General features: G+C 42.8%; 2 protein-coding genes across 2 annotated transcripts in view; one reads left to right on the top strand and one right to left on the bottom strand.

The window, feature by feature from the left end:
- Positions 1-9,468, top strand: part of LOC124149791 (sodium/hydrogen exchanger 10-like) — a 67,787-nt gene extending 58,319 nt beyond the window's left edge. The window contains exons 25-27 of the mRNA XM_046521568.2: positions 565-753; positions 2,567-2,694; positions 6,390-9,468. Coding sequence (XP_046377524.2) covers positions 565-753; positions 2,567-2,694; positions 6,390-7,200 — 1,128 coding nt within the window. The 3' untranslated portion in view covers positions 7,201-9,468. The remainder of the gene's footprint in view (positions 1-564; positions 754-2,566; positions 2,695-6,389) is intronic.
- Positions 9,469-11,892: 2,424 nt separating this feature from the next.
- On the bottom strand, positions 11,893-23,683 carry LOC124149790. The gene is made up of 9 exons (XM_046521567.2): positions 23,306-23,683; positions 21,649-22,381; positions 20,777-20,823; positions 20,269-20,336; positions 18,588-18,702; positions 18,245-18,374; positions 16,343-16,468; positions 15,002-15,135; positions 11,893-14,340 (listed from the first exon to the last, which is right to left on the bottom strand). The coding sequence occupies exons 1-9, from the start codon at positions 23,656-23,658 to the stop codon at positions 11,910-11,912; spliced, it is 4,137 nt and encodes a 1,378-aa protein (XP_046377523.2). The 5' UTR covers positions 23,659-23,683; the 3' UTR covers positions 11,893-11,909.
- Between the last annotated feature and the right edge of the window lie 1,668 nt (positions 23,684-25,351).

The raw sequence follows: 25,351 nt of genomic DNA, 5'->3' as shown, positions 1-25,351 counted from the left end.
GGACCACACACTATTACGACACTCAGTAGACCACACACACACACACTGTTCCGACACTCGATGGACCACACACACTACTGCGACACTCGGTAGACCACACACTATTATGACACTCGGTGGACCACACACACTATTACAACGCTCGGTGGACCACACACACTATTACAACGCTCGGTGGACCACACACTACTATCATGGTTCACATATTTAGAAGAATTAATTTCAAAATGATTTTGCTTTTATATAGGTATTAATGTAGAAACCGGTATGCACACACACACACACACACACACACACGATAAAATAGTTATATCTTAATTGAAAAGAAGCTGAAAGTGTATCATTGCCATGGCAATATCTCACACCATTTTACATCTCCAGGATCCCTCAATCTCAGGATATATCCCTATCAAAAGTTGAGTAGTATGACTGGAAAATAATCAATCACAGAATTATAATTTCCTTGGTTGAAAATCAAACTGAGATTAATAACCAGTTGAGCACAACTCCATCAGTTTTTCTGGTCACTTGTTCTGAATGATTACAAGATGGATGTGTTTACAGCCGGAGAAAGGTCCGTCTCCCATTGTCCTGGTGGTACCAAGTGAGCTTGGCCAAGTCGCCCCAGTAGCAGAGCGGCGCCTGTCAGCGCACGACATCCGCAGCGAACATGGGGCTTACCTTTCGTCCCTCTCCCGCCTCTGTCTGAGACACGCCTCCATCCAGCGCAACGTCATGGAAATGGATAAAAAGGTGATACTCTCTCCACTATTCCTGCTCAGCTGGAGCAGTTACTATTTTTAGCACATACAGCCTGAAAATCCATGTGAGCTTAATTATGTCACCACAAGACTATCACCATCCATAAACATTTTACATTTTCGATTTCTTCGCTGAAATGACCTGAGCAGATTCAGGTGAAGTTTTGTGTGGTTGGTTTGTACTATAGAGGGCTTCAAAGCATCAAAATTGGAATTTCAATATGGCTGACAGGTACTTATCTTTGATTTCAGACAAGAAAAAATATATACTCTTCTCAGAAACTTAAAGGGCTAGAGGCCTGAAACTTGGTGGGTGAGATGGTCACCTTCTGTAGTAACATATTTGTTCAAGACATCGTCAGGAATAAATAATGGCTGCCAGCGTGCATATTGTAAGCACAATTCATGAGTCACCCGTCATAAACTCGGCATCCACTTGACCAGTGAAGCTGTCGTAAACTTCACATGCTCGGTAACACCAATGACGACACTTGAATTTGTTCAAGAGTTTTGACTGAGACACATTCCATACAGCCTCCACAGCATCTACAGTGAAGAATTGTTTATGGCCACAGCTCAGCCATTTCTGCTAAAAAATGTTCTGTAGTCCTCATTAACTCTCTCAAAGTGCATTTGTGGCGCTTTGAATATCCTTCCTAAAATTGCCAGACTCAGGAAGCTGACATCATATTTTGTTCAAATCGTTGATATTTTTATGTGTTTTATGTGAAACAATTATATACAACAATTGTCGAAAAAAAAGGATTATTTTTTAAGAACAAGTTTTGCATACATAGGCCCATGTCTACTCTCTTTTTGAGGAACTATTTTATTCCGCGATACAGTTGGTTGTTGCATGGCTGTCAGTGTAAACATGAAGTCTTCATATTCATATTCTTATTCATATTTATATTCATATACAGAAAATATTTAATTAGCCATGCTGACAGAAATGTTTACTATGGGCACGTTGCAAGCCACGAATCGCTTAGAGTAAGCAAAGTAAAGGCTCATTCCGGTGCCTGCAACACCTTGAAGCACTTGCGTACTCTTCCCAAATGGCGGCATGACTACCGCTTAGTTGCCTTGCCCTAATGTAGAAAGTCACAGAATGGGATGTTAGCTGCCTTTGCCCACTTCCCAGTTGATCCAGTCAAGAATTTTTTGTCCTGCTGTCAAATTCAAATTGTGCCATTTTGGTTTGAGAATGATGCAACCTCAGCCAGTGACTGGTGCGGCTGACAGATAGCGTCCTGTTGTCAGGCAAATTGCCATACATTGCTTGCAAGCAATTGGCTTTTTGCAACGCGCCCTATGTTTACATTTTCTGTAAGTTAAATTAAGTTCCATTTTATAGCAGAATTGAAGCATTGAGAGCTGGTTCAGACTTAAAGGCCAATGAGGTCAATGAGGACTGTTGTAAAAAAACGAATTGCCTGCCACAAAAATAACATTTTTTCAAGGTTTTTTTTTTTTAGATCTGGCTCGAAGTTTTAAACAAAAACTATCTGTTTTTGTAGCTGTAGCTGAAAAATATAAAAGAATTTTTTTAAATACATAATGACTGACAGCTAAAAGTATATGGTTTAAAGTCACAAACAATTGTGCATAAAAGATGCTTTGAGCCCCCCCACATTAAGCTGCCAAGCCCTGAAGTACTGTTAGAGTCATGCTGATTCCCCAACCTCCTCACACTCGCACTCAGAGCACAGCAACCTCATGGAGAGCACCCTTGTTCAAATCAATCCCTCATGACCTCTCCATACATCCAGGACTCAATGGATGTCATTGGTTTCATTTCCTAGGGTCCTCTTGGTCACAGACACAGCGTGACGCACTTCCTGTCCCGACGGTTATCACGTGACTCAAGCAAGGGAGACAACCGCGTCAATGGGCTGGCTAATGGTTATAGTCAAGGCGAGACTCCATGCAGGTGGGTTCAAGCAGAGAATGTAATCTTTGTTGTTAATGTTCTTAGCTCAAACTTTTTTCAGCTGTAAATTTTATGTGGGTTTGAAGTAAGAAATTATTTAATTTTCATTGTTATTAATTGTAGCTCACCAGAACTGTAAGCCAAGTGGATCTACACTGACACACAATGGGGGTTGGGGTAGCCTCGTCTCACCGAAGACTGGGTTTGATTCCCCACATCAGTACAATGTGTGAAGCCCATTTCTGGTGTCCCTGCTGTGATATTGCTGGAATATTGCTAAAAGCGGCATAAAACCATACTCACCCACTCACTGACACACAATGAAACTCATCATCATGTTTTCAAGCATCAGACATGATGTGTCTATGTGCTCAAGTCCATCTCCAAACACATCAAACAAAATTTGAATATGAATGATGACAATGTTGTGTTTGATTCCGTCATGCCCAAATACGCAGAACAACGTTCTTTGATTTTTGTGGTCATTTTGCCAAATATATATTAAAAAAATGGATAATCGTTTTTGAAGTATTTCAGTATGTCATGGAATGTGTTTTGGCAGTAATGTTGTCTTGTCAAAAAGCAAATAGTATTACAGCTGGAGCCTTCATGTTTTGCAACAGGTGAGGTGTGTGTAGGTCAGCCTTCATTAGGGGGCAAGGGGGGCCCAGTTGTCTAAGGCGCCACAATTTTTCTCCCTTGGCATGCCAGAAACTTATGATCAACGTTTTATGTTCCGGTTTGCCCAGATTATGTTTTTAGGTTTTTTTCAGCATCTTAACCGTGCTTGTGGATTTCACCTAAGTGGTAAATGTGTTAGACCGGCATCACTTCACGCCATGATATAACTGGCATACTGTTCAAAGCTGTGTTAAACCCCACTCACTCACTCATCCTTCATTATTAATGGTGTCTATATAGATGTTCACTTCTTATGTTTCAAGCCAGTCGGAGGAGGAAGTAAGTGTGACCATGCCGCTACAGCAAGCATCTGTCATATTGTCTGTTGTGTGTCATATTGTCTGTTGTCAATGTGTCATATTGTCTGTCATATTGTCTGTTATGTGTCATATTGTCTGTTGTACATCATATTGTCTGTTGTGCATCATATTGTCTGTTGTGTGTTACATTCTGTTGCGAGTCATCTTGTGTATTGTGCACCATATTGTCTGTTGTGCGTCATATTGTCTGTTGTGTGCCGTATCATTTGTGTGTCGTATTGTCAGTTGTGTGTCATATTGTCTGTTGTGTGTCGTATTGTCAGTTGTGCGTCATATTGTCTGTTGTGTGTCATATTGTCTGTTGTGTTATATTGTCTGTTGTGTGTCACATTGTGTGTCATCTTGTCTGTTGTGTGTCATATTGTCTGTTGTGTGTCATGTTGTCTGTTGTGTGTCATCTTGTCTGTTGTGTGTCATATTGTCTGTTGTGTGTAAAATTATCTGTTGTGTGTCATCATGTCTGTTGTGTCACAGAATCGTGGTTCAGTCACCATGATTATGTTTCATTATTTGTCAGCACCATATCATGGGTTTCATTCAAGTGGTAAGGGGCAGTTGGGTAGGCTAGCGGTTAAAGCGATTGCTCGTCACGCCAAAGCCCTGGTCTTGATTTCCAACAGATGTACAATGTGTGAAGCCCATTTCTGGTGTCCAGCCATGTATTGTTGGAATATTGCTGACACTGGGGTAAAACCCAACTTACTCACCCACTCATCCAAGTGGTAAACGTCTCTAACCTGCATCACTTTGGGCTTTTGTCCCAAGTCAAGGGTGACCAACTCCATGGACTGGTGGTGAGTGGAAGGTTTGTGGATCAAACACCAGACAAGTCGTACCAAATGACATTAAAAGATGGTACTTGTTGTTACCCTGCCTGGCACTTGGCATTAATGGGACTAAACAAGGACTGGTCAGCTCGGAGTCAGTGTACTTTGTCTGGGTGGGGTATCCATGTTAACTGCAGCATGGTATCTCAGTGGGCTTGCACTATAAATCAAGCAGCCAGACACGCAGCTGCATGAACTAACCCCATTTAGATTCCTGAGTAGTATGAGTCCTGTAAGGTTTTCAGGGGGGAAATAACTTCCAAAGTCTCCCATGCTTGCCCGGATCAGTCCAAGACAAATTCTGTGGTAAAATATCAACATTATGCAGTAATATTACCAAAATTCTTCTGCTAAAATTACAAAATTCTGTGGTAGATTCTGTGGTTAAAACAACTATTTCCCCCTCAAATACTGATATAAAGTAAATTTTCGAAAACTCGAATCCAAATCCGAAACCAAATTCCCCAAACTATCACTATAAAGAGGAAAAAGAAAAGACATACAAATTGGAAAAGACATACAAATTATACACATAATACGCATAGAGTCACCAAAATCTGGTAAGCTTCCAACATGGTTTATGTCACAACACCACAAGAACATATAAAAGTGAGAATTATTTATTTAAATTTTTTGTGTGTTTGAATCATTTGTTAAATGTTTTGGCAGTGTTTGGGCAAAATATGATAGAAAAGCTTGAAAATATAAAAATAAGTGCACTAATTGATAAAATTAAGTAAATTCTTTGAATTTTCTGTAATTCTGCAGTGTAATTCTGCAATCGCGGAATCGTAGAACTGGTCTGGGACTGGTGACAGGACTATAGAGGCATGGGTGACAGGACTGTAGAGGCATGGGTGACAGGACTATAGAGGCATGGGTGACAGGACTATAGAGGCATGGGTGACAGGACTGTAGAGGCATGGGTGACAGGACTATAGAGGCTTGGGTGACAGGACTATAGAGGCATTGTTGACACGACTGTAGAGGCATGGGTGACAGGACTGTAGAGGCATGGGTGACAGGACTGTAGAGGCATGGGTGACAGGACTATAGAGGCATGGGTGACAGGAGTGTAGAGGCATGGGTGACAGGACTGTAGAGGCTTGGGTGACAGGACTATAGAGGCATGGGTGACAGGACTGTAGAGGCATGGGTGACAGGACTGTAGAGGCATGGGTGACAGGACTGTAGAGGCATGGGTGACAGGACTGTAGAGGCATGGGTGACAGGACTGTAGAGGCATGGGTGACAGGACTATAGAGGCATGGGTGACAGGACTGTAGAGGCATGGGTGACAGGACTGTAGAGGCATGGGTGACGGCTATAGAGGCATGGGTGACAGGACTATAGAGGCATTGGTGACAGGACTATAGAGGCATGGGTGACAGGACTATAGAGGCATTGGTGACAGGACAGTAGAGGCATGGGTGACAGGACTATAGAGGCATGGGTGACAGGACTATAGAGGCATGGGTGACAGGACTATAGAGGCTTGGGTGACAGGACTGTAGAGGCATGGGTGACAGGACTGTAGAGGCATGGGTGACAGGACTATAGAGGCATGGGTGACAGGACTGTAGAGGCATGGGTGACAGGACTATACAGGCCAGGGTGACAGGACTATAGAGGCATGGGTGGTCAGGCTGGTGACTGATTGCATGTCATGAAGCCCTGATGGTGTGGGATACTGCACATGCTCTCAGTCACTGGTGTGTCCAGACAAATACTTGCTAGCGACAGGGAGAAAATTGAAATAGTGAAAATGACATTCTCTCTCACACTGAATAAAATGGGTCCCCAGGCGTTATGTTTCTGGAAACCAGTAAGTCAAGTTGTGGCATCAGTCTGATCCTTTGCATTCCAGATCAATGCTCGGGAAACGAATGTCGACGCCCGCATGTATTGAAACCCACCAGAGGAAAGCCCTCCTGAACATCTCCAGCACGTCCATGCCGCTGCCAGACTCCAGCCAAGACTACCTCAGTGAAGACGATTCCATAAGTCTCCCCGGCTCCGCCGAGTCCATCACAAATGAAGACACCTCCACACCCAACATCGGTCGGAGACGCGGTTCCAGTGGAGTTATTATTACCGATATCCTCCATGGGGGGCACCATCTCCCCCTTGGCCCTCGGAGGAGTTCAGACATCGACCCCAATGACACCTCCGGCTTCGGGCAGCATAGGAGCTCGGATATTCTTCATGACCACCGTCTGAGTCCCCTTCCCACAACCATGGAAGAAAATGAATCCGATGTGAGTGACACATGTTCAGTTGAGAGGCCTGTGGATACAGAGGAGAGACCACTGCGGGCACTTGGAGGCGGAAGTGGCTCTCATTTTGAACAGTGTGATGCCTCAGTATCGATTGATGTCTCGGATGATGTGTTCGAGGAGACGGTGGAGGACGATATTCCTCGCATGCAGAATGGTCCTGTGATGGATAACGGATCTTTGAAGAGGAATGGTCCTGTGAGAAAGAATGGAATTGTAAAGCAGAACGGATCCGTGAAGAAGGTTGATGTGGCTGTTGGGTATGGTGTTGGCTCCAGTCAGCTGATGGAGCTAGATGGTGAAGCCTCCAGTCAACCGTTGGAGCCAGTCCAGAGCTCCACTGGAGTTGAAATCATTGTGCATCAGCTAGATCTACCACACACAGAGGAAACGAACCTGTAGGAAGGAGATATTTGTCGAAACTGTAAAAGAGGTCAGGCAGCATGACTTTTTCATCAAGACTTGGTCAAAATTAATATGCTGGATACATACTTTGATACTAATTACACACTAGAGGATGACTAGCTAGTACAAGGTGCACTGTAAATACTTGCAATGCTTGGCCTTTTTGAGGAATCTGAAACATGTATTCATCATGAAAAATAACCTCCATTCATTGTTTGTTTTCATATATTCTGATCTTCCATGGATTATTCAGAAATGTCTTTATGTGACATTGACCTGGTTTTGACAGACGTTACCTATACCTGATGTAAAATTGGTACAAGAACAATGTAGCTTCATACGATATCAAGTTCTTTGAAAGGGTGCATGCAGTGATAGGCAACCAAACAATGCTCACATGTTTGTCAGAGTAGCAGATACTACTGGTAGAGCAGGACAGGCTTACCCTTTTCATGAACACCCTTTTCAGTGATCCATTCTTAGAATTTACATCACTTATTTCCATTGTACACCCTGTGGCATCTGTTTCGGAAGATACAAAAACATTCTTTCAAAAATCAGCTTTGGTTTCTGTGTTTCAAAATAGCTGAAAATGAATATTTCAAAATATTAAATACAAGATTCACTTTTAAAACATTGCTATTGTATATGGCAACATATAGCATGTGTCTAGGTGTATACATAGGAACAGCTTTAGGATATATAGGACATAAAGGATATATATTTCCACCTCCGAGCCAATGTTTCTGTTATTGGTAGTGAGACAGTGTATGAAATGGGGACGCTACACCAGGAGGAATCAGTTTCTTGTTTGAATGTGTTATTATGCGAATCATGTCAACACTTCAGCTGTTTTCATTTTCAATCCTTTACAAATAACGGAAATTGTGATACATTTCAAGTTAATTTGAAAAATGTTCATCATTGTAAATATATATTTCTGTCCATACGTTTCTGTCAACTTTTGCATATGTTTCCTGAAAAACTCTTAAGTTTTACTCAGTTTTACATCCACTCCTGAAATATAGGTGTATGCACACTCCTCAAGAAGCTCTTGTGATTAAAGCTGCTCGTTAATCAGAATGGTTTACTTACATGATGGTAATCCAAGTGATGAATTTGCTGCAGGTCTTCGAATGGGTGTACGCAGTGCTGTGTGACAGAGCCTTGCTTGAACATTGTTTGAGACAAATAATGAATGTGATGATGCCATGACAACATTTGAATGTATAATAGAAGCTGGGCTCCAGATAGTGCCTTGAGCCATTCAGTGTTTGCGCACATTGGGTACTGATGCTTTTCTTTGGGTATTCATCATATAGTAGAGCTTTTGTTTGTTGCAGGGTCAATAATCGTTTCATGCCTCAAACCTTTATCCTACAATTATGATAACCATATTTCTTGAAAGTGCTAGAGGAGGCTTTACTTTACACCTGGAAAAAAGTCAAGCACCACCTCTGTTTTCCTCTATCCTGAAGGTCTGGGGACATCTTCATACCACTGATCTCAATGTGTAAGATACGCGGATACCTGCTGAATAGCCAGTACGAGAACACAGTTTCTCAGGATGGTCACATCATATGATGAGGAGCACTTTTCCTCTCGATTTGATGATCACGTGACAAGGACACGCAAAAAGGGAGTGTCAAGGTCACAGTCGAGTGATCTAGGTACCCACAGTTGTGCATCTTATGGCAACGTCTCGATACGTACACAAAGTCTACATCCTCCGATTACCAACATAATGGGAGTCTAGTGATTTGGAGATGGGTTGCAATATCTCTAGATCTCTGATAGGTGTCCTGTGTCACGTGATTGGCAACAATTCCAATCCCCGGAGATCTCGCAGACCGGAATAGACCATTGAAAGGGTGGGCAAAAAACAACTCCTGGGAACAGCTACAAAACGTAAACAGATCATTGATTTCTGTATTTACCAAGTGTCAATTTTGAAGCAAAAACAAATGTTTCATGGGGAAAAGTAATACAGGCTAGGATATTAAGACATGACTTTTATATGGAAATATGAAGAAAGTGGTGATTAACTTGTGTCCAGGTGTATGGCTCGTCAGTTGAAGGCACCCACTGTTCCTCCAGGGTCGCTAGCTTGTAGTGTGCACGTGTAACCATTGTTACTTCTATACAGTTACCTGATATTGTTGTCCTTGTTTAGTATCTGCCGGTCAGTTGTATATAACTGTTAGCCTATAAATACTTGTACACTATTTATGCATCTTTGTTTGCAATAAACCACTTTTGTATTTATGGATTTAGTCCTTGATTGATTCAGGGAGTGAAATGAAACATTTGATCACTTAATGAAAAACATAATCACACATTATTCTACCTGACCCTGGAGCAGACTGCAGTACTGGGCACAGACGTATTCTACCCCAACTTATGCAATAGCTTTATATGAATACATGACACTCTCTTATGGATAGCAATTTCTGTTTTATAACTTTTCAGAGCTACTTCATGCTCCTTCATCAGGTGAGACGAAGTAGTTCTGAAACGTACAAAGAATAAAAAAGGAGTTGCTATCCATTTAAAAAAAGTGTCATATATTCATGTTCTCCCAACTTCTAAATGCCTGTCAAAGACTTCATAGCAGTCTATCAGGGAGTCATCAAAGGCACCACCTATCTTCTAAGAATATTTCTTGAATGTATATGCACTATATATGACATGCCCCGGTGCAACCTATTGAACAATACAACCTAATATTTATGTCTACATGCTCCTAAGTGAATGTAAAACATTTTCAACTGTGTGTCTGACTGAGCCTTACTTTTTTACACAGAGCAACAATCTCTGAATCAATCTCATTTAAATCATATCTTAGTCCTCGCTACCGCTGAACAAAGATCGGAGGACCAATCAGAGCATTGTTACCAGATCATGAAAGTGACGGTTGGAATGTGATTTTTGATTGTGTAACCTCGAAAAAAACACAGGGTATTCCGAATGAGAGTTATGGGCTTAATGTCTGTATTCATACAATCAAGACCATCCATTAGCCATTCCAGAATGTTCTTTTGTTCAGTTTTTAATTTTTTGATTAAGTGTATGTCAAAATATTTTTCGAAGCGTAGTCGCCAGTTTGAAACTCGTGCCGTATTGTTCGATTAAGCTGCCGTCTGACTTCTTGTTGGTCATTCCATTGGTCGGTCAAAGTTCGCGAAAGGTTGGTCTGACGTGACCCGTAATGGGATGTCCTCAGATCTTTGTTTAGCGGTAGCAAGCAAAGATCTGATTTTAATGAGATTGTCCCTGAACACACTCTCTATCACTTATCAGTTATCAGTGTATTTTATGTGCTTTCTTGGGCTTGATGTCATCAAAGTGTGGGTACTTAAAGATTCTGTGCACGTTCCTATTGCGTTTTACAGCAATACGTCATTAATTTATGTAAAATCATTATACAGTCATAGGGCCTTGGTTAAGGGTTGTTTTTGATATTACAAAACTAGAACATCGTTTGCAATAAGCATCAAAAGTGGTTATGATCACCAATACTTTATGTTGGGACTTTAACAGACTGGTTCATATAATCTCCAGCGTAGGAAAGCATATCTCCATTCAGATATTCTTCAATTTCTCTCCTTAGTAGTGGCAGGATCTGCTTATCTTTGGTTTAAATTACATCTAATTTTTCAACACCATGGCTTCGTGTGTTTCTTCAAAGTGGCAAACATCAAAGAACAGCAAGAATTTTGGGCTTTCCTCCAAGCTGACATGCTGTGATATAATTGGAATTCGGTTCAAAGTGACTTGACTAAACTCACTCGAATCCCAGATTCCTGCTGATTCTAATCCTTGGTCTGTCAGCACCACAGCTTTATTGGTGGGGGCAGTGATGTAGCCTAATTGTTAAAGTGTTCGCTCTTCACGCCGAAGACCCGGGTTCGATTCCCAAAATGGGTACAGTGTGTGAAGGCCATTTCTGGCGTCATGATATTGCTGGAATATTACTAAAAGCCATGCTCAATCACTCACTCACTCGCCTTTAAATGTGGGGTCCACCAAAGTGATATACACACACGTCTATGACCTATGTCACTTTGAGCTTTTCACCATCTATGTACCGCCGTCATATAGCTGGAATATTGCTGACTGCGGCGTTAAACAACAAACAAACCATCTATGTGGTCGAGTGTGTAGAGCCCAGAGATTGGAAAGTCCATTGTTCTATCCCCAAACATATTACTTGTTGTTACCCTGCCTGGCGCTCAGTGTTAAGGGAATAAAACAAGGACAGATCGGCTTGGAGTCAGTGTACTGTGTCTGTGTCGGGTATCCATGTTAAACTGGTATCTTAGTGGGCTATCTCAGGTATGTTAGTAGCCTAGCACTATAGTCCGGCAAGTGTATGATCAGCAACACACAGGTCCATGCACACAACGCAACAGTAAGGCCCATTTGATCTGTCCACATACATCAGGCTGTGTGTGATATGACTGGAATACTGCTCAACACATCAATAAAACCCATTCACTCAGTCATTGATGAAGAAAACAGTTAACTGTTTGAACTGCCAATCATACTGACAGGGAGTTAAAAATTAACGCTGCATCGGCATTATTTCAGCCATACACTGACAGTGAGTGAGTTAAAAATTAACGTTGCATCAGCATTATTTCAGCCATATAGCGACTACTGATAAGTATAAAAATGATAACAATTACAAATATGTGTTGTTTTAATCAGGATGTGATGGGTACAGTGGCCCTCAGGATCTGAAACTGTGTCGCACGCTGATGCTGGTCAGTGATGTAGGTCTTCAGTCTGCTGTTGACCTTTAGGTGGAAGGTCAGACACGCCTGCTGCAGCTCCACCAGTGTCTCCAGGCCGGAGTTGTGCAAGACACAGTCAGACATGTCGCACGTCCAGCACCATTGCGGTGACGACAGGCGACCTGAACTCGACCAGTTCCTGTCTAATGCATCATGACTTTGAGCACATGTATCACTATCACACAGGCTGCCAGTAGGGTTCCAGTTAGGAAAGTGTTCCCGGTTCCTGTTCATGGATGTTAACCCTGTGTTTAAAGCCTGGTCACAACTTCCGGCAACAGCACACGAAACACCACAGATCTGAGGGTTCTTACAGGAAGCAGCATATCTCAGACTGCTGTCAAGGAACTTTACACAATGGCACAACATATCCGCCTTATTCCTGACATCAGGGTGAAGCTTCTGGTCATCTAGTTTGTATCTAGCCTTCATGCAATCATGATTCATTCGGACTGTTTCTTGAGACATTGTGTTTGGACAGGTATCTCTCTCTGGCCTTTCAGCAGTTGTACAAAAAACACAACTGGCAATAGGATGCTGTGTGCAATTTATGTCTGGGGAACTAATATTGTTCAGCTTCCTACTGTGACAGTGACAATTATCTGGCCTTTCATCACTTGTACAATGTCCACAAGTGGCTTCTCCACATGTGCACTTTGTCAAATCAGATTCCGTATTGTCCATCTGTCCACATTGGCATGTCAACTTGTTTTGCCTGTCAAGATCTTGTCTATTGGAGATGTTCATGATCATGCCACCACAGGCTATTCCATCGTCCTCCCCACCAGTCTCACAGTGACAGGGTGAACATTCATATTGACTGGTATGAGGGTTACAACTTGACCAGTTTAAGTCCCCGTCCTCATTATGGCTCTGTGAATGATTCAGGAACCGCACTGACTTCTGTGGTCGATCCTCTGTTCGAGACACATTACTGTAATCTGAATGTCCCTGGGAATTTCCAGAAGCATTATCCAAAATGGGTGATGTTCCTTTGGTAGTGTTTGTGGATTTAAGCTTCAATGTTTGTGAATTGCCTTTACTTAAACTGTTCTTTCCACCCACAGCTACAAGGCCACGTTTAGGGTCCTGTTTGGGTGATTCAGCCTTTGTAGACATCCTTTCTGGTCTTATTTTCACAACCTTTGCCTCTTTAGTATCCATGCTATCTTTGGGTGATTGTTTCCTACCTGAGAAAAGTGATCGCCTTGCAGTGGTTTTTTTTTTGGATGACTGTTTTTCTTCCTCATCAGACGAGTCTTCCTCAGCCCCTGTCCAGTCCTTCAACATCTCCCCTCGCTTGGTTTGCCTCAGCTTGAATTTGATCGCTTTGTCTATCACTTTATCCTTCTCTCTCATGAATTCCTCATCTTGCTGTGCAAAGTGGGAAGGGCAATGGGATGGATCATGCTTGTTTGACGCTGTCCCACCTACAGGTCTGGAAACAGGATTGGGGATCTGTGGTTCCTGATGCTGCCCAACAATTCCTGAAGATTCTAAGTTTGAAGCATCTGTTGTAAGATCATGCTGGACATGTACGGTATCAGTTGGCTCTGGAACTGCACTGGCTACATCAGAGGAGCCTTGCCGATGACGATCCACAGGCGCTCTCTCAGTCCTGTCTTCATGCTGGATGTCCTTCGTGAGCTGGTCTGTACCAAGGGAAGACATGGGATGGTGGCCGTGCATAGAAGGACTTTTAACAATTTCCACTCGTTTATCTTTGGTTTCAGTTACTTGGGAAGTACCTGGTTTACGGTGTACATGAGAGTCAGATCCAGGGTTAGATGACACCGTCTGTTTGTGTGCTGGAAGTGACTGGTGAACCCTGGAGTGTTCACTAATGGCCTGTGTGACTATCTGGGCTGCAAGGTCATCTGCCATACTGTCAACTGACTTGCTGACTGAACCCACCTGCTGTTGCTGGACACCCTGAACACCCTGGACACCCTGGACTCCCTGAACACCCTGGACACCCTGAACACCACCAGGCCTCTGTTTCTCCTTCCCAGATTGAGAACTAAGGTCTCTGGGAAGTTTAGCCTTCTTACTGCCACCTTCCTTCTTGGGTTTCGCAAATCCTTTTAAGACATAATCTTGAATCGAACTATTCCTCCCCCAACAGAGTTTCCAATCAAAAGATATTTTTCTAGACCTTGTTGCCTTCTTGCAATCACTGTTAATCTGGTTGGAGAAATCTCGACACAGTGTCTTCATTACATGCCAGAGGAAGTGGTTTAGCCAAGGGAGGTATGGAGGGCGCTGTGAGGAGCTCTGAAGCTCATCTCTGTACTTGGGTGAAGACAAGCAGGCAAACATCAGACAGAGATTCTCGTAGTCCCTACGTAATTAGACAAAATGTATTCAAGAAAGGAAAAAAACAACCTAAATGTCTAGCAGGATAACCTATAATCATATAATTTTCCTCTTCCTGTTTGTGGGGCGGTTGGGTAGCCTAGTGGTTAAAGCATTCACACGTTGCGCCGAAGACCCAGGTTTGATTCCCGTCATGGGTACAAAGTGTGAAGCCAATTTCTGGGATCCCCTGCCTTGATATTGTCGGAATATTGCTAAATGCAGCATAAAACCATACTCTCTCACTCTTCCTGTTTGCTGTATACATCATTTTATGAAGACCTCTACTATACAGTGTCTATTTGCGATTCTTTGAATCGAAAAGGATTGCCCCGACAATGTTTCTAGGTTTGTCAGCACCATACTGGTGCTCGTGAGTTTGGCAAACGTCTGCATCACTTTGGGCTTTCCTTACACATTAAGCTGACACGCCGCGATATAACTGAAATACTGTTAAAGATGGCGTTAAACCCAACTCACTCACTCACTCACAAAAAGGATTGATGGGTTCGTTAAAAAAACAACCTCATTTACGTTAACGCGTCTTCGTACTCTCTTCACAACAAATCTGCAAGGTAAGCCATGACTATTGGTCTTCCAGTTCCATGAGCACAAATGGTCTCATTGTGGTTTGTATGAGCTCGTACCTGTAAATGACGGGAAATTTCCTGCAAACGTCAGACCATGTGTCAGTCAGCCGAGCTACTGGAAACAGCTGAAGTCCGGTTATCACTGACCACGCGGAATGAAGGTCACCCAATTCTCGACACGCCTCACTGACCTGCACCAACAGTACAAGGGGAAGTAAGTCGCAGTAGGGAGTACGTGTATGTCTTGTAGAGAGCACGTGTATGTCTTGTAGAGAGCACGTGTATGTCTTGTAGAGAGCACGTGTATGTCTTGTAGAGAGCACGTGTGGTCCTGTTGCCTAAGGTTTATAATTACCGGTACTGCCAAATTGGGAATAAATAATCCAAGACCATGACAGTTGGTTAAAACCACGACCAGGGCATGTTGATGAAAAAACATGGTAAGAGTGAGGGCAAATATGGGGTTGGAGCTCACCACCAGGAATCATGGCAACTTTCTCTGCACAACGCAACCCATATTCTATACGAAAGCTTAATGGTAGCACTCTTCTTCTTCTTAATCGAAATTTCTCGATATTTTAATTACTTTCTCGAAATTTCGAGTGTTTTTTTATCGTTACTATGAATATTTTCCAGTTGCTTCGATTTTTTTTTTGTTTCTTCGTTTATTTTCTATTTATTACAATTATTTTCTTAAAATTTCAATTTTGGAATAAACTTGAAATAAGGAGATAATAATCGAAATAAAGAGAGCAAAACTCGTAATTTCGAGAAAAGTTATTGAAATTACGAAAAAGGGGAAATTTCGAGTTTATTAAATAAAATTATTGAAAATAATGAAAGTAACAAGAAAAACCCGTAAATTTCAAGATAACGGAATAACGAGAGAAAAACATCAAATTCTCGATTTTTAAAAATTAACTTGAAGTAACGAGAAATAATCTAAATTGCGAGAAAATAATCTAAATTACGAGAAAGAACCTCAGAGTAACGAGAAAATAATTGAACTTACAAAAATATAATCGAAATGACGAGAAAAAAACATGAAATTTCGATAATATAAACAAATAATTGAAATAACGAGAAATTTCAATTTAAAAGTAAACACATATATGCTACCAAAGTGGAATCATTATAGGCTTTCGTAAATCTAAAGATATAGGAGCAGTTAAAACGTTTCCCCTGGAGAGTTCCGGGCAAGAGATGACCGAATGGGTGGGTGGCCAGGCTCGGTGACTTGATTGATACACGTCATGGTGCCCTGATGGAGTGGAATGTTGGGGACAATACCAATCACTGGATTGCCTGGTCCAGTGGATTTACAGGCCGTCCTCATATGGCTGAAATGAGTGCAGCGTTAAATAACAAAAAAACAAAGGTAAAGGTGTCACTATTCACCTGTATGAAGAACTTGACCCTCTGGGTCCTGTTTGCGTGTGTTCTGGACTTGACTATCTCCATGGCAACGAGATTGCTGGCATGGTTGGAGAAGGCTAGCAGCTTCATCAACTTTGTAGGACGGGCCTGGTTGCAAATAGTGAACAAGGTAGCTACAATGTCCAGCTTGTACCATGTCTTTCAAAATGAGCTCTAAGTACGTGCTATGTGTGATTAAGAATTGGTTTTGATATGTTTGGTATTTATGGAGTTATAAACGTAACAGCGCTGTGCACACTGCTTGTTAAACTAACGCTTAGCCTCTAAAAATATATAATTTTTATAGAAACAAACAACTCCATTTAAACTGAAAAGGAGCCCCAGTGAGATGGGAGATTCAGAACCTGAACCTGTGGAAAATCTAGACTTGCTTCATTAGGGCTATAGCATTACAGTATGGGCAGGAGGGGAGATAATTAAGTAAGTGAGTTGGGTTTAACGCCGCTTTTAACAGTTTTCCAGTTATATCGCGGCGTGTCAGCTTAATGTGGGAGGAAAGCCCGAAGTGGTGCAGGTCTCAGACGTTTACCACTTAGGTGAAACCCACGAGCACGTATGGTGCTGACAAACCTAGAAACATAATTGGGGCGAACCGGGATTTGAACCCACAATTATAGGTTTCTGGCGTGCCCAAGGGACGCAACTCTGAGTGTAGGATGCAGACCCTGCACTAAGGGTTTTCTCTACCTCCATAAACACAAAACAATAAATATTTCACAGTCTGTTTTATCTAATCATTAAAATAAACACAGTGTAGACAACGATAAAAATCAGATTTGGGGTTGGCGGAGGCTAACGATGCACTCCACATGCACTATTAATGTATGTGTTGTTTGTTTGTTTATCACCCCACCAGTGCAACCTATTATTGAAAAAATGCAACCTAACATTTATGTCTACATGCACTATTAATTTATGTATTGTTTGTTTGTTGTTTACCGCCACACTCAGCAATATTCCAGCTATATGACGGCGGTCTGTAATAATCGAGTCAGGGACAAACACTCCAGTGATTGACATCATGAGCATTGAGCTACACAATTGGGATACGATGACATGCATCAACCAAGTCACCGAGCCTGATCACCCGATCCCGTTAGTCGTCTCGTACAACAAGCATGGGTTGCTGAAGACCATTTCTTAATGATAATTTATGACCAGCAGGAGAGGGGAAACACCAATATGACAGACGTACGCCAGTATGTGCCTCTTTGGGGGTTAATTCAAGTCGTTCTACCTATCATCGTGGCAATACGCTATACACGACCGCCTCCGTGGTCTAGTGGATAGAGTGTCTGTCCGGGGGTATTAGAGGTTCGATCCCATGGACGCATCATACCAAAAGACGTTAAAAGATTGTACTTGTTGGAAGTCATGCCTGGCGCTCAGCATTGGGGGATTCAAAAAGGTTGGTTGGTTTGTTGTTTAACGCCAAACTCAGTAATATTCCAGCTATTTGACGGCGGTCTGTAAATAATCGAGTCTGGACCAGACAATCCAGTGATTAATATCCTGAACATTGAGATTGATGGCATGTATGAACCAAGTCAGCAAGCCTGACCACCCGATCCCGTTAGTCGCCTTTTACGACAAGCAAAGTCGCCTTTTACGGCAAGCATAGGTTGTCGAAGACCTATTCTACCCGGGATCTTCACGGGGACAAGCATGGGTTGCTGAAGACCTGTTCTACCCCGATCTTCACGGGTCGGATACAAAAGGGACTTGGAGTCGGTATACAGTGTCTGAGTGGGATATTCATGTTATACAGCGGCAAAGATAAGTCAACGTCGCTAAATAAGTGCAATGATCTTGAGTGCAACGTTAACCCCAGCCCTCCAGCCTTCCACGGGCCCCCTTACTTACTGCGTTGTGTTTATCAAAGAAGTTGACGATATCCAGTTCCGTGATTTTCTGGAACATGTCGATGTGAATCTGGGTCAACTGAGAGGCGAAGGTCTGCGGCGTCGCCCCATATAGCCAACCCTTCTCCTTCCTGGAAAACATGAACTGACATTTTATTAATTTTACACATAAAATCAAATCAAAGTAACTATGCCATCGTCTCAAGCGTTACAGCGGCGTTTGAGTAGTACAGTGGTGAGTGCCTTTGGTCATCTGGTTGATGTCACATAGAACAATCTGTGACATCTGTATCGGTGTCGCCTATGATAATGACAAAGGCAGCCAAAAACTAACACCGATATACCTCTTGAGGGATCCATAGGTTTCAAACACGGCTAAGCTGATCATGGCATCTCGTGCTGGAGGCCGCTCAACTTGCAGACTCTTCACCTTGCTCCATCTGGTGGGTGCGGACTTACCTGCAACAGGTGTTATAGTGACAGTGTAGGTACCGTATATGACCGTAGATAAACCGAATACCGCCCAAGAAAAATATTTAAAGGGGTCGGCTTATGTAAATGTAGCAGGGCGTGGAGTCATCCCACAGATGACATCCTTACCTTGTCAGCTTGCTGACGGGGTTAACCTCTTTGGTCATGTGGACAAGGCATCCGACCTGTGATCAGAAGGTCCGTGGTTCGAATCCCATCACGGGACTCGGAAATTTTATGGCCGCTACATTGGCGCCCAACGTGGGGCTGAGCACGTTCATATTAAATTTGAGCAAAATAAGCCTCAGTACCCTACTATGCGGCCCAGGACGTGCCTTCTGTTGACGGGGGAGTATGTAGCAGGGCGTGGAGTCATCCCACAGATGACATCCTTACCTTGTCAGCTTGCTGACGGGGTTAACCTCTTTGGTCATGTGGACAAGGCATCCGACCTGTGATCAGAAGGTCCGTGGTTCGAATCCCATCACGGGACTCGGAAATTTTATGGCCGCTACATTGGCGCCCAACGTGGGGCTGAGCACGTTCATATTAAATTTGAGCAAAATAAGCCTCAGTACCCTACTATGCGGCCCGGGACGTGCCTTCTGTTGACGGGGGAGTATGTAGCAGGGCGTGGAGTCATCCCACAGATGACATCCTTACCTTGTCAGCTTGCTGACGGGGTTAACCTCTTTGGTCATGTGGACAAGGCGTCCGACCTGTGATCAGAAGGTCCGTGGTTCGAATCCCATCACGGGACTAGGAAATTTTATGGACGCTACATAAAGGTTACACTTTAATCAAACTCTTTTTCTGTTGGTCAAAAATACAACATCGTATTGCTTCAGGTGAATGAACAACACTATAACAAACTTGTTCCATGGAAATGTGAAATTTGCGATTAAACATCACTAGACATGATGATTTGCCATTTTGATTGCATTTCATGTTATACTAGGCATTGTTTTGTATGCAGGGATAAAGATTACCGTGTGATTGTCTCGTAAACTAAGCCAGAAATAGCATTCAGCTGTACACACGTTTTCTTCCAATGTACCGGTGATTACGTTAAAACATACCGTATAATAAAATGGAAAAGAATTTTGAAGCAATTATCGAAAAAAATATCAGAGTATACGTGTGTATGTTTAGCGGGGACTTTGACGACCACAAATGGGTTTCACACATGGTACCCATGTGGGACTCGAACCCAGGTCTTTGGCGTGACGAGCGATCGTTTTAACCACTAGGCTACCCGACCATCCGTCTTCGTTGGACAGAAAGAAATCATCCTGGGTCACGGACTTGCCCATCATTTGATGTTCACAAAAAGAATCAGCCTCATCTTCGCCATACTTATAAACTTGACCATGTTATTGTAAGTTAGCAGAAAGTCAGATAACTATGACAAAAACATTTAAAAGATTCCGTTACATAAAAATAGACTTTCCAAGTGGCCCAAAAGGGCCGACATCCTGCCTCTTCCTTAAATAAACATCAAAATGAACTTTGAGACAACCTTTCGACTGTATGCCAAGTACAAATAAGACCTACTTTTTGGTTGAGCGAATTCTTTGACTAAATCCGTTATGCTGTCATCGGAATCGTCACGATTGAGCTCCCTGAAAAAAATGTCAATAAAGTTACTCACTTCAACACAGCCAATACGAGGCCATGGTGTATAATTATAAGCTACATCATCTCAAACTGATGAGTCGAGTTAATCGAGAGTTGTGTTGTAAGGTTTCATGGTATACCTGCACCTGTTGGATTCTGCATTCGAATCTGTCCCCAGTAACCATGCTGGCTCGGCGACTTGGTTGATTGCGTGTCATTGTACCCCGACGACGTGAATCGTTGCTCACAATATCAATCACTGGATGGTCTCGCCCAAACTCGATTATTAGCATGCCGCCGTCATATGGCTGGAATATTGCTGAGTTCGGCGTTAAACAACAAACAAAACACTGTCTATGCCTTTTATTCCAGGCATCAGTAAGATGTCACATCTCTCTTATTACTAGTATTTAAACACGACCGTTTGTGATATACTTCTACCTACATCTTGCGTTCTCTTGCTAATCTCTCTTCATTCCGCGCTTTCCAAATCTGAAACAAAAGTCACATAGTGACTAGTGTATATAAAAATCAAGTCGAGTTCCAACGAACTGACACACAAAGGCAACACTACCGGTTCTTTGTTATTTGAACAATTAATACATAGCCTACAAGTCGATTATATGTGTTCAATTTAACCTAGGTCCGTTCCATGAAGACTATAATGTCCCTTGTGTATGGACGAGGTGGATCTTCATAAAACCAACACACCCAAAGGTCACAGAACAAAAATAACATAAACAACAGAGACGACCCGGGTTAGAATACATATACATTAATAAACTTTGTATTACAATATTACCTTTTACGCTCAATGGAATCTGTTTCTGCAGATAATCGAAACGTGTATTACTACGGGAAGGGTTTTGTCGCTTTTATTTCTTTAAGTAGTGTGAGGTTTCATCAGGTATATGAATTGAGGTCAGGTGACATGGGGTTTAATGTCGCGTCCCAGATTATTGCCCTGGTAGCGACGTGCATGCACGTGTGTGTGGCCGTGTAATAGTCCGCTCTGATGCAGATTTATAGTGCAAGCCCACTGAGATACCATGCTGCAGTTTAACATGAATACCCCACTCAGACACACTATACTGACTCTGAGCCGACCAGTCCTTGTTTTAGCCCCTTAATGCCGAGCGCCAGGCAGGGTAACAACAAGTACCATCTTTTAACGACTTTTGGTATGGGCCAATCTCTATTGGAGGTTGGGTCTGGAGGTATGGTCTTTAGAGGTGGAATCTAGAGGTGTGGTCGTGAAATATAGGTCGACCTCTATGAAAAGCACTGATTTCTAAATAGAGGAAATACGGTATTTACTTTCTGCAGCTGGTTGAGACAGGTCTTGGTGATGCCCCACTTGTGGTAACGGATGGCGGCGATGTCAACGGCTCTGTGAGGCTCAGCCCGTAGAGCTTCGCTCAAGAAGGCCAGGGTCGTGTACTTGAAGTACAGGCCGCTGCCAGGGGTGAACCCTGACCCGCCACCCAGCATGCACTCTGATTGGCTCTTCCTGACCACGTGGCGCTTGCCTCTGCACGTGTATGATGCGGAAAGATTTGCGGAAAGATTTGTGGAAGACTGGGACTGCCGCACCTCATCACACTTTGTTCTTGTTTGGGACTTTCGGACTTGTGGGATTACAAATTTGACATGTTTAAAAGGAGAATTCTTCTCCATATGAGAATCAGCGTTTGAAGTTCGGAATGCTCTTCCAGGCTGTTTGGAATGGAGCCTCGCAAAGGGGATCTGGGTGCCAACGTTATCTACAGCACAGAATGCAAGTGGTCTCTTGATGAATCTAAGGATCCCGTCTTTCCCCTTGGTGTCTCTGGGTAATGTTGATTTTCTGGCGTCCATGGCGTCCTTCCGACCGACTGTCCACGTCCGGTATCCGAACCACTCGGGATGGTCTTGGGCGTGGATCATTTCCAGCCAGTTTGTCCACAGTTCGTCTGAGCCATCGGCCGAGTTGCACATCTCGAAGTACCACACACTGCCGAGATTTGTGCAGATCGCGAACTTCCGGGACCGCGTGTCAATCAGGAAAAACCTAGAAATATATGAAAATATACAAATATATCAGTAGAGTGAGTGAGTGAGTTTGGTTGTACGCAGCTCTGAACAGTATTCCACTTATAGCACTGATTATGTCAGCTTGTTGTGTGATGTTGCGTCGGTCTAAGACGTAACTTTGGTAAACAACGAGCACGGGTATGGTGCGGATAAACCGAGGTTCATAATTGGGGCGAGTCTAGATTCGAACCCAGGTTTCTGATACACATAAGGGACGAAACTCTGTGTATGATCAGAAGAACTGCTTTCAAGTGTGTACACAAACACAAACAATAAACATAATTCATAGACAACGTCTGATGAGATCTCCATTTATTATCAATGATGTATATGTTACAATGCGCCAAATTCACACCCTTAAGCATGCTTGCTCAGGGCGCTACATTATTACCTCGGTCAATGGGTCAGTGGGGTGCAAGGTCAGAGCCCAAGAAACTCGGGAGTCAAGCTGCCAAACACGTCCCCCATCCAACTACTCTCGCCACCAGCGCTGTTTAACTGATTTCTGACTGACATAGGACCACTGTTTGTTTGTTTACCAGACTGGATTGTTTACAAACCGCCGTGATATAGCTGGGATACTGGTGACTGCTACGTTCAACGACAACCAAACATATGACCCGTGAAGATCCGGGGTAGAATAGGTCTTCAGCAACCAATGCTTGCCGAAACAGGCGAGTATGCTTGTCGTAAAGGCGGCTAACGGGATCAGACTGGTTGACTTTGTTGATGCATGCCATCGTATCCCAATTGCGTGGATCGATGCTCGTTATGTCAACCGCTGAATCGTGTGGTCCAGACTCGTTTATGTACAGACCGCCATCATATAGCTGAAATATCGCTGAGTGCGGTGTTCAACAACAAAAACAAACAAACTAACCAGACATATATTGTGTTATACCTGATAAACCTCAGCGGAGCCGAGCAGACGAGTTCCATTCCCTCCACATCCAGGTCGACATTCGCTCTGTACTTCACGCCAGGATGTTCCCCGTAATCTGGAAGACGCTGTACGGCCATAACACAATCTGTTGTGGTCAGCCCTATAAACACGTGGCGGTCCACCTCTCCGTCCGCTCGCAGCTGGAAACAGGGCGCTTCCAGGACAATGTCCGTGGACATCCCCGGGTAGTCACCACGCTTGAGTAGTTTGGCTACTCTGCCCGTCCTTTTCCCTGCCTTAGAGCGTCCCCCGATGCGATGTTTCATGAACCGAGTTGCGTTGTTTGTAAATTTGTTGAATCTACAGGTCATGCTATACGTTGTCACCTCACCGGAATCATTATTGATGGACTGTGATTGTGACGTCATACCATTATGACGTCATATTCTACACTCGTAAGGTTCCCGTTGACGTAGAAGCCCAAGTTCGATGATCACCTCCGTGAGATTCACGTGAACAATTCTTGCCACAAAACATGCTGATAATCGTGTCTGTATACATTGTCTCAAAATCGTGTCAAAATAACAACACAATTTGGGGGTTGACTAAGAAGATATTTTATTATTTCAATAACAACAAATTGCGACAAAGAACTGTTTCTTACCAGGTAAATTGAGGTGCAGTGAAATCTTTCGCCGTCAGGTAAAGAAAATGTGGCTGTTAATTGTCGTATTCATACATGTAAAGAGTGAGTGAGTGTGTGAGTATGGTTCTGCGCCACTTTTAGCAATATTACAGCCATATCACGGCATAAACGCAAAGGACATCGACACTGTACCAAACATTGCTAAACGTATTGGCGCATTTGATGCGGCAGTTTCTGATAATGGGATATTCCAGGTTCGTACTGATATCACATTCACTAGCCAAAGTTGACCTATGCATAAAAAATATATATATAAGCCTAATACTCTACACCACGTTTCAGCTCGACCACTCTGACAAAATTACTTTCTTTGCAATCCTAAGAAAATTAATCAATTCTATTTGTCCTGATTATATCTGAAGCTCATTGTTGTGCCTTTTACTACCAAAACGTCATCTCTTTGAGCCTCTTAGATTTGGAGAAGAGTAGTGTATAGGTACCGATGATCAAGTGGGGGTCAAATTATCATCCTATTATACAACATTTCAGCACTTTTCGTCTTGTGTTTTTACAAAGATAACCCTTAAAGAATTAAAGTTAAAATTCTTAAATTTTCACTTGTTTTCTTTAATATTATTTTTCGTAATCCACTGGACAAGTCTGAACCCTGGTGCTGCACATCATATCTGTGTTGCAGGTGCACGTTCTGGGCACAAGACTCTTTACAAAATATTACAATTTACTGTTGTTTTTCATTAACGCCATGAATAAACGTGAGTAATTTAATCATGGAGACACGTCTGAAGTTAGCATACGGAAATCATTGTGAAAATCTCCCTAACAGATTTTCAGATCCATTGCTAATGCATGATATCGTTAGAAAAAACCCTGCCGAGCAGAAGAAAGTATACACTTGAAAATTGGATTTGACTAAAAAATTACAAACATTATTAAAAATATAGTAGGCTGAAAACAATCGCCGAAACGATGCAAACTTAAGGTCCAAAATACAACTGATACCCGTATAAAATACATCACCATCGAATAACCATTTCTTGGTTGTTTCATACACTCTTCAAAATAAAGAAACGCATAGTTAAAAAATAAGGATATTTATTAAGCGGATGTAAAAGTATCTACACACAATCAAATTAAATTAGACACAGTGATCGACAAAAGTATTGTCGTCATTGTCAGCATTAATTCAGGTCAGTCATTGCACATGTGTAGCCACAAGGGGGCGTCATGGTCAGAACCTGGTCACACCACCTCTTGCAGCCGTCACTGCTCGACACCTCCTTGGCACAGATTGCACAAGTCTTCGGATTTTTTCGTGGGGAATTCTTCGCCATTCCTCCTGTAAGGCGTTGGCGTGTTGTGCCAGTGTGGGGACGCTGGTGACGTTGACGGACGCGTCG

Source organism: Haliotis rufescens, unplaced genomic scaffold, assembly GCF_023055435.1.
Source record: "Haliotis rufescens isolate VD_foot unplaced genomic scaffold, xgHalRufe1.0.p SCAF_6, whole genome shotgun sequence".
NCBI classification, from domain to species: Eukaryota; Metazoa; Mollusca; class Gastropoda; order Lepetellida; family Haliotidae; genus Haliotis; species Haliotis rufescens.
This window is presented reverse-complemented; position numbering and strand designations above follow the sequence as displayed.

Coding starts and splice junctions, on each gene's coding strand:
- LOC124149790 (XM_046521567.2), bottom strand. CDS start 23,658: ATGACCTGTAGATTCAACAAATTTACAAACAACGCAACTCGGTTCATG. Junction 18,375..18,587: donor ACCTATGGATCCCTCAAGAG/GTATATCGGTGT, acceptor CATGTTTTCCAG/GAAGGAGAAGGGTTGGCTAT. Junction 16,469..18,244: donor TCTTTGATAAACACAACGCA/GTAAGTAAGGGG, acceptor ATTTGCAACCAG/GCCCGTCCTACAAAGTTGAT.